This window comes from Chanodichthys erythropterus, chromosome 21 (genome assembly GCF_024489055.1).
Source record: "Chanodichthys erythropterus isolate Z2021 chromosome 21, ASM2448905v1, whole genome shotgun sequence".
NCBI classification, from domain to species: Eukaryota; Metazoa; Chordata; class Actinopteri; order Cypriniformes; family Xenocyprididae; genus Chanodichthys; species Chanodichthys erythropterus.
In genome coordinates this window covers 34,903,574-34,917,822 of record NC_090241.1, presented here as the reverse complement: position 1 = coordinate 34,917,822, position 14,249 = coordinate 34,903,574, and the positions used below count along the sequence as shown (strand labels likewise).

At 38.2% G+C, this 14,249-nt stretch overlaps 1 protein-coding gene across 1 annotated transcript in view; it reads left to right on the top strand.

The window, feature by feature from the left end:
• slc12a5a (solute carrier family 12 member 5a) overlaps positions 1 to 14,249 on the top strand; it is a 174,226-nt gene that overhangs the window by 126,544 nt on the left and 33,433 nt on the right. Inside the window, exon 7 of the mRNA XM_067372640.1 lies at positions 11,644 to 11,790. Within this exon, the coding sequence (XP_067228741.1) occupies positions 11,644 to 11,790 (147 nt within the window). The remainder of the gene's footprint in view (positions 1 to 11,643; positions 11,791 to 14,249) is intronic.

Sequence of the window (14,249 nt, the reverse complement as noted above, 5' to 3'; positions counted from 1 at the left end):
GCAATTGCACGTTTATTTCTCGCAATTCAGACTTTTTTTCTTGCGATTACGAGTTTATATCCAGCAATTGCAAGTTTATATCTTGCAATTCTAACTTTTTTTATCGCAACTGCGAGTTTATATCTTGCGATTCAGACTTTTTTTCTTGCGATTACGAGTTTATATCTGGCAATTGCGAGTTTATATCTTGCGATTCTGGCTTTTTTTCTCGCAATTATGAGTTTATATCCGACAATTGCACATTTATTTCTCGCAATTCTAACTTTTTTTTCTCACAATTGCGAGTTTATATCTTGCAATTCTAACTTAATTTCTTGCAATTACGAGTTTATATCCGGCAATTCTGACTTTTTTTCTCACAATTGCAAATTTATATTCAGCAATTGCAAGTTTATTTCTCGCAATTGCGAGTTTATATCCAGCAATTGTGAGTTTATATCTTGCGATTCTGACTTTTTTTCTCGCAATTATGAGTTTATATCTGGCAATTGCACGTTTATTTCTCGCAATTCGGACTTTTTTTCTTACAATTGCGAGTTTATATCTTGCAATTCTAACTTTTTTTTCTCACAATTGTGAGTTTATATCTGGCAATTGCATGTTTATTTCTCGCAATTACAAGTTTATATCTGGTAATTGCGAGTTTATATCTCACAGTTCTGTATTTTTATCTCGCAAGTACGAGTTAATATCCGGAAATTGCACATTTATAGCTCACAATTCTGACTTTTTTCTCAGAACTGTGTGATATAAACTCAAAATTGTGATATAAAGTCAGAATTGCGAGATATAAACACAAAAAGTTTCAGTTACCTTTTTTTTTATCCAGTGTCGGAAGCAAGCTTCCATGGGAATCCCTTTGTGAAAGTCTATTCTCTTGCTTTAGCAAGCATCACTAATAAGACAAAAATAAGCTTTTGTTCTGTTTGATTAGCTGAGAGTGTTGCGTTGGTGAATATGACTGTATTGTGGGGGTCTAAACTTCCAGAAGCTGTCATAGGATTGTGCTGATTTTCTTCAGGACGTGAGGAACTCTTCATTTGTATTCAGTGATGCTCAGAGTGGGGCTTGTCTGTTCAAACTGCATTAGGTACGGCAGGTTTCTTCAGGTTTATGGAGTTCCTGTTGGAGTGCTGTGGGTAAATGTGTTCCTGCAGTTCAACTCAACCCAACACAACCCCAAACTTTTAATAAGAAAAAACTCTCCTTTATTGATTCTATTAGGGTTAGTTTTCATGTTGAGGCCTATTCACAGCAGTGCATTCACACACATAAATGAAATTGAGGGATTTGTTTTTGTCCTGTAGGTTAATATTTTTTTATTAATCTGACAAAAACAAGCCTCATCTGTAGCCTCATCTGCTTCAAGTGTTGTGCATTCAGAGATGCTCTTCTGCAGACCTCGGCTGTAATGATTGCTTATTTGAGTTACTCTTGCCTTTCTATCAGCTCAAAACAGTCTGGCCATTCTCCTCTGAGCTCTGAGCTCCACAAGGCATTTTCTCCCACAGAACTGCATGGAAGGCTGTTCTGTGTTAGTATGTGTTTCACTGTATCTTGCTTCGTTAATTATGTGCCTGATATTAAATCCTGACCCCAAACTCCACCTCAACTAGTGTTTCTGTGTGACAGCACTTTTAAATTACTAATTGCTGATTGGACACATCTCACTGACTCCTCAGATGTGTTATACACACGCCTCTTGAGCCGCGAACTCTCCTGCTCGTAATTAGAGGGATGCCAGAGATGAAAGTGGATGAGAGGGGAGATTTTGGTGTAGTCAGAAGTATTTGTGTGTCGTTATTGTTCATGGATTCTGGGGTGGGGAATGGAGTGGAACATGCTTTCAAGAGCACAGCTGTATTGCTATTGTGTGAAGTGAGCCGTAATCTTACCTTGACACACATCTCATGAATGAAACGCATATATACGAGCAGCCTTGGCCATTTTACACAATCATTTTGTTTCATTTCAGTTGTCACATAGCAAGCAAAAGCACTCTTTATGAAATATTAGATTTTCTGAGTTGTTTGGCCATGCAAAATGCACGTACATGATGCTCTCAGGTTTATGATATTCTGGTGTCTATATATGGCTTGATTAATTCATTTTATCTTATATTTTTAGTATCTTATATTTTATGATGCAAACACCATAAATTATAGAATAGCAATGTATAATATGATTAATATAATATGAAATAATTCTTTCACTGTCAGCAAGTCAAAAGCTGGGAAAACGATTTGTGAGAAAGAAAGACATTACTGAGACCAGGACACAGACAGACAGTAAATCTGATTAGTATTCCTCTGACATCAGGCAAGAGGTGTCTCACATTAGCATGAAGAGAAGGATGTCAAAATGACAAAGATGATCTGCTTCCCTCTGGCTGGATTCGCTGTGGTTTTCACAGGATGAGTGCTGCTCGTGTTTGGAAGGTCTGGGATTGGACTCCTTCAAGATCTAGTACTACAGGTCAGGGTTATAGAGTGCAGCAGGCATGACAGATTTTTGTTGGCCAAGAGTCAGAAACGAGTTAGCATTTAAACACTTCCCGTTCCATCATCCTGAAGTCAGTGGCTTTTGTTAGTCACAGACCATTTTCTGCAATAATCCAAAAGCCAAAGGAAGAATCTTATTGAGGTTTTGAGGGAACCAGGATGATGAAAAAATACGCCATCACTGCAGTACTCTATTATCCTTAACTGAAACTAAAACCATAAAAAAAAAAAAATAAAAAAAACATTTTCATTATTTGGAATAAATAATTATTAACTGAAATAAAATTAAAAATTATTTATTTATTTTTTAAGTTTGGTGTATATATATATATATATATATATATATATATATATATATATATATATATATATATATATATATATATATATATATATATATATATATAAATTAATTTAGCAAATTAATATATATATATATATATATATATATATATATATATATATATATATATATATATATATATATATATATAATGTATATTCATTTGTTAAATTGCTAAAATAACTAAAACTAGATAAACTAAAACTATATAGACAAAAAAATAAACTAAGTGCACTTAAAAAAAAAAAAAACTAATAAAAATGACAAAAACACAACCAAATATAGCTGCAAGCAGCAATTACGGGGCCAAGCACAAAAACAGCACAAGAAGCCAGCCAACATGGCTGTGAGCATCAGACCAACAGCAGCAGTGAGCAATTAAAGACCTATTAAGATCATTTTAGGTAAAAGAGCTGAAAAATGATCAAAAATGAGGATTTACTGTTTCATCACTTTCGACCAATAGGTGGCGCTGTGTCCAAATTGTTGTCGTATGGTCAGAGTGAGGTGACAATAACACTTGCAACGTTTGGTGTCAATATGTCAAAGCACTGAAGAGATACAGCGTCAAGAGTCGTTTTTGCATCATGCCTTGTAAATTTTGTTATAACTTTTGACCACAAGGTGGTGCTGGTCCGAAACTTCTCAGGCTCCTTCAGGGCATTGTCCTGATGAACCATACCAAATTTATGAATTTTGGTCAAACCCATCAGAAGTTATAAGCAAAAATAGCCATTATTCATATCTCCACTCCAGTAGGTGGCGCTGCGCCGAAACACTGTATGATGCCTCAGGTCATGCTTGTGATGACACGTACCAAGTTTGGTCTGAATATGATAAAACATTGCAGAGATACAGCTTCAAGAGTCATTTTTGCATCATATCTCAAATGTTTTGCTCTGGTATACGAAAACGGTTTGACTTATCAACTTGAAATCCATAACTTTTTGTCGGCATGGTCTGAAGATGATACGGTTCAATTTTGGTGAAAATCGGAGCAACGGTCTAGGAGGAGTTCGAAAAAGTAGGTTTTTAAAGTAAAACAATATGGCGGACAGGAATTTCAGCTGACTATGGCAAATTTGATATCTTTGTTCTCAGCATGACCCAAGGAATCTACTGAGACCAGTTTCATTACAATTGGTTAATATAGACAAAAGTTATTAGCATTTTTGTAAATTTTGTTATAACTTTTGACCACAAGGTGGCGTTGGTCCGAAACTTCTCAGGCTGCTTCAGGGCATTGTTCTGATGACCCATACCGAGTTTCATAACGATACGCTAATGCGTTTGTAAAATACAGCATTTTAGCACAAAATTCAAAATGGCCGACAGCTAAAACGGCCAATATGGAAAAATTGGATATCATTCGACTCGGCATGATGCCCCGAATCCAACGAGTCCAAATTTTTGTTTTTTTGACAAACCCATCAGAAGTTATAAGCAAAAATATCAATTTTTCATATCTCCGCACCACTAGGTGGCACTGCGCCGAAACGATGCATGTTGCCTCAGGTCATGCTTGTGATGACATGTACCAAGTTTGGTCTGAATACGATAAAGCGTTGCGGAGATACCGCCTTATGTCTATTTTTGCAAGCACTACGTACAATTCGTTCACATGTTTTTCGAAAGCGGTTTGAGGAATCAACTTGAATTCCATAACTTTTTGTCAGCATGGTCTGAAGATGATCTGGTTCCATTTTTTTGAAAATCGGAGTAACGGCCTAGGAGGAGTTCGAAAAAGTAGGTTTTTCAGAAAATTCAAAATGGCGGAAAAATTTTCATGACGGAAAATGACGTCATAGGGTGCAATCGATTCGACTTGACCTAAGGAATCAGAGGAAAAGGGAATTTTGTTTCTAGCCCTTACGGTTCAAAAGTTATTAACATAAACATAAGTGCAACTTTGGACAGCTGGTGGCGCTAGAGGGATTGAGTTAGAGACTCCAAATTTGCTATGGACAAAGGTCAGACTGTCCTCTAACAGTGTGCCAAATTTCACAACTTTCCCGCAAGCGGTTCTATGGGCTGCCATAGACTTCAAGAGCGGAAGAAGAAACGGAAGAAGAATAATAATAAGCGTACGGAACGCCAACAATAACAATAGGTGCCTAAGCACCTTCGGTGCTTGGCCCCTAATTTCCTAAAATTTTACCTAAAATTAAAGTGAGAACAGAAAATAAATATATGGGGGGGATGGCTCTCCCAAACTTTCAGCTTTATTATTGGGCTTGTAATCTAAGAGCTCTGTCTTACTGGCAAGGTTCACATGGTATAAATCACTTTCCAGACTGGGTCTAGATAGAATCATCAGCCTGCCTTCCTTTCTCACTCCCATCCCTTTACCACTGGGTCTAGACTCTCACTCGCTGCACCCAATGGTATGGAACTCTGTACAGATTTGGGCCCAAATTCGCAATCATTTTGGGTGGCAGAGAGGTTCAATTTGTGCTCCAGTTACCAGAAATCATTGATTTTCTCAGCCTCTGAATGATCAGGCATTCTTGCTATGGCAAGAAGAAGGTATCTTAACCTTTTAAGATCTTTTTGTTGATGGCTGCTTCTTATCTTTTTCGCAATTAGAAACTCAATTTAAAATATCTAAAGCCCACTTTTTCAGATATTTACAGGTACGCGATTTCACACGTAAGAATTTTACATCTTTTCCCTCCCTCCCTGATCCAAATCCTATTGATCAACTTTTTCCTAATGACCCAGAGCAAAGAGGCACCATCTCTAGCTTATACATAAAACTTCATCATTATTATCCAAGAGATTCCTGGCAACTGGATCTTAATATCTGCCTGACGGACGAGGAATGGAATGAGGCTATATATAGAATCCATAGCTCTCAATTTGTGCTAGACACAGCCTTATTCAGTTCAAAGTTGTACATAGACTTCATCTATCCAAAGCCAAGCTGGCAAAGATGTATTCTTCTCTAGATCCCACTTGTACAAGATGTAAGCAGTCCTCTGCTACATTAGCTCATATGTTTTGGTTATGTCCTAGTTTTTCTGTTTTTTGGTCACAGATTTTTGTAACTTATTCTAGAATATTTAGCAAGGATATTTGTGCAAATCCAGTCCCTTCCTCCTCCTTTTAAACAGTGGGCCAGAGATGTGTTACAATTCTTGAGTTTGGAAAAAATAAGACTTAATTTAAAGGGCTCCGGGTCTAAGTTCACTGTCATGTGGCGTCCTTTCATAAATTATCTCCAAAACCAATTATAACTGTATGTGGACGAACCGATGCTGATGTCAGGTTTTGTTGATTGACTGATTCTCTCTTCTTTTTTTGTTGAAAAAGCACAATATCTGTGTATATGCAGGCTTTGTTGTTGTATGTGTTGATATGTGAATATGTATGTTGATTGTTGTGTAAATAAAAAATGGTTTTTTTATTTTTTTTTAATTTATTAAAAAATAAATAAATAAAATAAAAATATGAAATTATATATATATATATATATATATATATATATATATATATATATATATATATATATATATATATATATATATTTGATATTTTTGAAATCTATTAAAAATAAAAATTATAAAGGAGAAGAGCATTATCTATTTAAATATGGACAACTTTAGCATATTATAACGAAAGTAAACTTCGCAGAAAATACCCCAATGCTAAGAGTATGTAATAGTAATTTTTATTTTATTTTTTTGGACAACTTTATTTTACAGCTACATCAGTTTTGTCTTGAATTTTAAAATCACCTTTTATCATATTGTTAAATGTTGCTTAAATACGTTTTTCTTTTTTTAACGTTTTCTCAAAGTTTAATAGTTAAGAAGTAGCCAAAACTCTGCAAAGTCAGAATCATCATTTATTGCTGCGTCCCAATTCGCCTACTTATACCACGTCCTAAAAGTATGTACTGTTTTTGTAAAGAAAAAGTACATACTTTTGAGTGTGTAGTAGAAGAGTATGCAAGTTTTGGGACATACTACCTCGTCATAACTGCGTCTTTAACGGACGTTCTGTTGCTTAGTTACTCAACCTGTAACTACCCTGTCAATCATCTTGTCACAGTTAAAATCCTCCACATTGAATTAAATTTATTTTCCTACCGTTTCGGAGAGAAATGAAGTCGCATGTTGATCTGCCAGTCTTGGGTCTTTCATGCAGAGAACTCTCCTCATCTTTGCATAATGATGCATTTAAAAGTTAATGACCGAACACATCGTTATAAAAGTTCACAATGCTGTTGCAGAAGAAAATATAATGTGGATAACATTTAATAAATACCTTTTTTTATCAAGTTAGACTCTGCTTATTAATCATTCAAGCCCCTTTATCTTAACCGTCGTACCTCGCACGTCCGTCATGTTTGTAGTTTTTAAACACTTTTTATTCGTATTTGTAGTTCTAATCGAATCCTCGTCCACAGCGCAATGTGTTATGGGCAATATTAGCCGTTAGAAGTGTGCACGGATCTGCACTTCGAATTCTAACCGGAAAAAGTACACCATCCGGGTATCTTTGGAATACTCATTTCAACATACTACGATTTGGGACATACTAATTCTTTTTTCGAATACTATTTAGGACGCATAGTATGCGAATTGGGACGCAGCATATGTCTGTGGTACTTCATACTAAGATGACGTTTGAATTTTCCTGTAGCTCAGTGGTTAGAGCATGGCATTAGCAATGCCAAGGTCATGGGTTCGATCCCAGAGATTGCACATACTCGGATACAAATGTATAGTATAATGCAATGTAAGTCGCTTTGGATAAAAGCGTCTGCCAAATGCATAAATGTAAATGTAATGTAAATGAATTTAAAGATGCAAAGTGTAACTTTTAGGAGGATCTATTGACAGAAATGCAATATAATATACATAACTAAGTTTTCAGTGTTGTATAAAACCTTACACAATGAACCGTTATGTTTTTATTATCTTAGAATGAGCCATTTCTATCTACATACACCATGGGTCCCCTTACATGTTAAGTTGCCATTTTGCGCCAACATGTTACGGTAGCCCTAAATGGACAATTTGCTTGGCTTCTCTCTACTGTCTCAGATGACAACATTTTTGTCCTATGTTGGCCACCATAGCTTCTCTATATTGCAATTTGCAACTTCGCAGCTAAACTTAACACACTGCACCAGATTGTTTTTACTGGCCGACACATTGCGAAGTGCCATTCTGATGTGTTATTGTGTAACAAACCTGAAGGGGGCGTTAGAGTTTCCTCATTGGTCCAGAGATGTGCTTCAAGCTGTAGTCGCTTTGATTTGTAGTTTGTTCAAGCAACTGAGGATGTTGATCATAGTCTTTCTGAGAACAATAACCAAATGAATCATATCTAGAAGACGTCACATCAGTGTTTTCTGTTTGCCTCCTCTGTGACTTTGTTCAATATACTGTTCGTATTTGGTGTAGATGCACATTCAGTAACATTTTATATAAAGACTGTGTATATATTTTTGTAAAGATATTATAATGCCATATAATCGGTTTTGTTCTTGTAAATACCTGCTGTAACCATATTTACGATGCAATATAATACATACCTATTCATGGTTACATTTTAACATAATGTATCAGAACTCAATAAATGCATTATGCATTATACTCTTTAATGACATGACATTATGCAAGATTTTTATAGACTGTTATTTATAGAAACTTATTATGATTTATTATTATAAAAAATACTATTAATTTAAGTTATTTATAAAAAATTATGCATTAAATACAGACTTAATAAAAAGCCTAATTTTTAACACTTGCATGTAAACCACAGATGTGTGAGGTTCACTTCATTTAGGACCTTATCATAGAACATAATTATTGCCGTTGTTTAGACGTGATGCATAAAGCCACATTATATTAGATTACATTAATACTGGAATTAATCCATGCTTCAGAAATCAAATTATCCCACACAGAATTGCACATTTGCATGGCTGATATTGAATTTAGTGACATTCATTATTCAGGCCTTCTTATTTATTTCAGGTTAATTAAATTAAAAGTCTTGTTTCCCAGTTTGCCATCTGCTGTCGCTTCGAGCGTATGGATGACTTGTTCTTGTGTGTGTGTGTGTGTGTGTGTGTGTGTGTGTGTGTGTGTGTGTGTGTGTGTGTGTGTGTGTGTGTGTGTGTGTGTGTGTGTGTGTGTGTGTGTGTGTGTGTGTGTGTGTGTGTGTGTGTGTGTGTTTCTCCCATCTGAAGGGTCCTAATCTCAGTCTGTCATGAAGGTTAAAAATATGCCGCAGGGAAGCATCTTTTCTCTCTGTGGTTCTTATTGTCTTTGCTCCTTTCAGCATGTCAGATTGTCTCCCAAATATAATAGTTAATGACAATTACTGTAATTAGCTCTAATTTATAAAACATGTAGTTCTGGCTTTAGATTCTGGTTAGATGAGTCATATTCAGAGCTGTCATAAAAGAGCTGAGATAAACATGTGAAAAGTTGAATGTCCATATCACCATTAAAATGATATTTATATAGTCCTCCAAGATACTTGAAAGAACACCATGTTCAAAAAGAATTAGTTATAGTATGTTATATATAGTAGTATAGTATAGTAGTTATAGTATATTATATATAATTAATGCTAATCTGCTATTTTTTATGACATTTTTTTAATGTCATTTTACAAATGCAAAAAGCTGCATCAGGGATTTTCAATCAGTTAGATGCCATTAACCCAAATATGATCATTTTTGTGCAAGGAACCCCCATGATAAAAATTTAAGTGGCAGCAATATATTTTAATGTATAAAGACCCAACTAATAATGTGAAAAAATATATATATTGTAAATATGTGCAAAATATTATTTGTAAAATATTTAGTTTCTATTATATTACATCATTACGTGGTTTTTCTACTCCCTATAGTACCATATACTGTTAGATGTATTGTTTAATTATTTAAATCAAATTTATTTATTTGATTACATCAAATTGTATTTATTTGAATGATTTTGGATTCATTTATTTTAATCAATTTTTTTTTTTATTATTTATTTAATTTGCCATTTTTTGCTTTGCTTTTTGGGGTCGTTTAGGCACCAGAATATCACCAGAAGGGAAACAGTACTAGTTGCACACAGTTTTTATGATAGTTACAGTAAAGTGAGTGAGTGAACGCTACTCAGTTATTCAGCACATGTTTTCAGGTCTGAACTCCAAAGACTCACGTGGGACTCTCACTCAGATGCCCATTAGATCACATTTAATCAACTGTGTGAATTGAAAAGTGCTTTGACAAGCCCTTGAGAGTGTGTGTGTGTGTGTGTGTGTGTGTGTGTGTGTGTGTGTGTGTGTGTGTGTGTGTGTGTGTGTGTGTGTGTGTGTGTGTGCGTGTGCGTGTGCGTGTGCCCCGTCGTCCTGTACCTTCCACAACATCCACTGGATTTGTTGAGCCTGGTGAACCGAGTTTGCCGGTTTGCCCTTTTTGGACGCTGGGATAATTGCATTTTATTGACAGTATCCTTGAACAAGGACAGGACATATTTCAGTGAAGGTGTTTTTGGATGCCGCGTTGATAGACATGCGCACACAGACACACACACTCACCATTTATCAAGCTAGCAGACATTTACTCTCTGTGTGTTAGTAATTACATGGCCACTCCAGACACACACACACACACGTTTTTGTGAATTGTGGGGACATTCCATATGCGTAATGGTTTTTATACTGTACAAACCGTATTTTCTATCGCCCTACACTACCCCTACCCCTAAACCTACCCTGTGCACAGCTCATTCTGTATGATTTATAAGCCTTTTGAAAAGTGGGGGCATTGAGTAATGTCTCCATAAGTCACCTCTTTTTTAATGCCTAAGTCATACCCATGTCATTATACACATTTGTGTCCTGATATGTCACAAAAACACGTGCACACACACACATACAGACTTTCTCTTTGAATATGACATTGGCTCTTATTTACCTTTGAAAGCCTTTGAAACAAACTCTACACACAGCGAACACAATGGCAGTGAATGTTTAGGGTGCGGAGAGGAGAGTCATCGATTTATGCTAATTAGCAGTCTTGTTGATCACGGGGTTTAAACTGCTCTGCTAGATTATAACTAGATTTTTACATTTTCTGAAGTAAATGTGAGTCGTGTTTGCCCATGAAATACTCACAGCCACGATGCTATGGTGTTCTGGGTGGATTCTTGGATGCTGTGGATGATTTTAGAGTGTTCTTATGTGGTTTCTTACTGTCTTTAGATAACCATTTTAGATAACGTGTTTTTTTATTGTCCACCAGATGAAAATTGTGTCTGATCACTTAGTAAAGTAACAGCACATGTCTCCTCAAGTACAACACATTCATGTTTGGAAGATGATTTATAATTTCCCCATACCTTTTGACTAATGGCTTTCCATTTCCATTATTTGTGTTTACAAGACAACGATTTTTAAAAATCATTTTTATTGCGAGTGCACTTTTAAAAAAAGCCATTTCTAGCCCATTAAATGTTTTAGGGCATAATATATACTCAGACTATATACATTTCTGTGACTTTTATTATTTTGCATTACTATTATCCAGGCTTGGAAATCAATTTTAATATTCCATGATATTTCCATCTTTTCCATGGATTCATTATCTCTCTTTCTTTATCACAACAATAATATTTGCATTATTGTTTTTACACTCGAGAGATAACAACATGTGTTTTGGTTGCTGAACAACAAAATGAAAGCATGAAGTTGATCAGCGAAACAGATCTAATCAGATCTTGTTCATCTAATAGACTTCTGTGCGTTCTGTAAGCATGTGTGTTTGTGTGTTCACAGGCTCCGCGGATGGGAACGCTCATGGGCGTCTACCTGCCCTGCCTGCAGAACATCCTGGGTGTGATTCTGTTTCTCAGGATGACCTGGATGGTGGGCATTGGCGGGGTCATTGAAGCCTTCATCATCGTCCTCATGTGCTGCTCCACGGTGAGTCACACACCATGCAATATGCGCTATTGCTAATTTATTTGTTCTTATTTTATTACTGACTGTTCGCTTGTCTTTAATAATGGTTTAAATGTATATTAGTTAGGCTAGTTGTTTTTGCTGTGGTAAGTTCCTTGGGTAAGTGTTCTTTAGGCTGCTGATTTTTGTTCAGCTGCAACAAAATGTTTTGCAAAAAGATGGAATAAATATTTTTGATATCAAAGGGGTGCTTTCACACTTGGTTTGATTGCCTGGTCTGAACCCGAGTTCGATTTCTCCCCTGCTCCCACTCAGTTGTGTTCACATTATAATATTTGGGTCCGAACGTATGCTTGCATCATGAAAGCAGCAGTTATTTACCCCTGTTGCTTACGTAACTAGTCCTACTCGACCCGCTCCAAGTGGGACTCAAACATTCGTCTTCGGCATGGGAGGCAGGCGTGCTAACAAGGACGCTGAAGACTGCAGTTTCTAGTGCACCACTTGAGGGTTTACACACACAGATCTTACTATCATGCCTCCATTACACTCACCCCCCTAAACCTCACTCCCATCCGGGTCACGGCACCAAATATAACCAGTCCTACTCAACCCATGCTGAGCGGGATTTGAACCGGCGTCTCCGGCATGGAAGCCGGGCGTGCTAACAAGGGATGCTAAAGACCATAGCCCATAACCTTGATGCTAAAGTCTATAGCCTATAGCGTCAGTTGCGTCCATTATAATCACCCCCCTAAACCTCACTTCCATCCGGGTCACGGCACCAAATACAACTACTGTAATATAACGGGTTATACTCGACCCGCTCTGAGCGGGATTTGAACCGCCTCTACGGCATGGGAGGCGGGCGTGCTAACAAGGGATGCTAAAGACCGCAGCTTTTAGCGTCAGTTGGTAGCTTGCCTCTGTTATACTCACCCCCCTAAACCTCACTCCCATCCGGGTCATGGCACCAAATGCAACCGGTCCTACTTGACCTGCTCTGAGTGGGATTTGAACCGGTGTCTTTGACATGGGAGGCGGGCATGCTAACAAGGGATGCTAAAGATAACAGCCTCTAGCGTCAGTCCCTAACGCACCACTTTAGGCCAGGAGAGTGAGGTTTACACACACAGCTCTTACTGCCTCCATTACACTCACCCCCCTAAACCTCACTCCCATCCGGGTCACGGCACCAAATGTAACCGGTCCTACTCGACCCACTCTGAGCGGGATTTGAATCGGCATGGGAGGCGGGCGTGCTAACAAGGGATACTAAAGACCGCAGCTTCTAGCGTCAGTTGGTAGCTTGCTTCTGTTATACTCACCCTTCTAAACCTCACTCCCATTCGAGTCACTGCACTAAATGCAACCGGTCCTACTCGACCCACTCTGAGCGGGATTTGAATCGGCATGGGAGGCGGGCGTGCTAACAAGGGATGCTAAAGACCGCAGCCTCTAGTGTCAGTCAGTAGCTTGCCTCCGTTATACTCACCCCCTAAACCTCACTCCCATCTGGGTCATGGCACCAAATGCAACCGGTCCTACTCGACCCACTCTGAGCGGGATTTGAACCGGTGTCTTTGACATGGGAGCGGGAAGGCTAACAAGGATGCTAAAGACCTCAGCCTCTAGCGTCAGTCGCTAGCGTGCCTTTTGAGATCAGGGGAGTGAGGTTTACACACACAGCTCTTACTGCCTCCATTACACTCACCCTTCTAAACCTCACTCCTATCCGGGTCACGGCACCAAATATAACCGATCCTACTCGACCTGCTCTGAGCGGGATTTGAACCGCCTCTACGGCATGGGAGGCGGGCGTGCTAACAAGTGATGCTAAAGACCGCAGCTTCTAGCGTCAGTTGGTAGCTTGCCTCTGTTATACTCACCCCCCTAAACCTCACTCCCATTCTGGTCACTGCACCAAATATAACCGATCCTACTCTACCTGCTCTGAGAGGAATTTGAACCGCCGTCTCCGGCATGGGAGGAAGGCAGGCTAACAAGGATGCTAAAGACCGCAGCCTCTAGCGTCAGTCGCTAATGCACCTCTTGAGATCAGGGGAGTGAGGTTTACACACACAGCTCTTACTGCCTCCATTACACTCACCCCCCTAAACCTCACTCCCACTCGGGTCACGGCACCAAATATAACCAGTCCTACTCGACCCGCTCTGAGTGGGATTTGAACCGGCGTCTCTGGCATGGGAGGTGGGCATGCTAACAGGGGATGCTAAAGACTGCAGCCTCTAGCGTCAGTCGGTAGCTTGCCTCCATTACACTCACGGAGAGTATAATTAAAGGTTTACATGCACAGCTCCTAATAGAAGGCGGTTAAATGCACAGCGTTGCTCACCTCACTTTAATATTTAGTTTTGTTTTCAAAGCATCAGTACATAATGGCACTTGCGTCTATCTGCCGCAAATGTACTGCAAATGTTCCAAAGAACGAGGGAGAGTATTTCTGCTGAAGTCCAGGC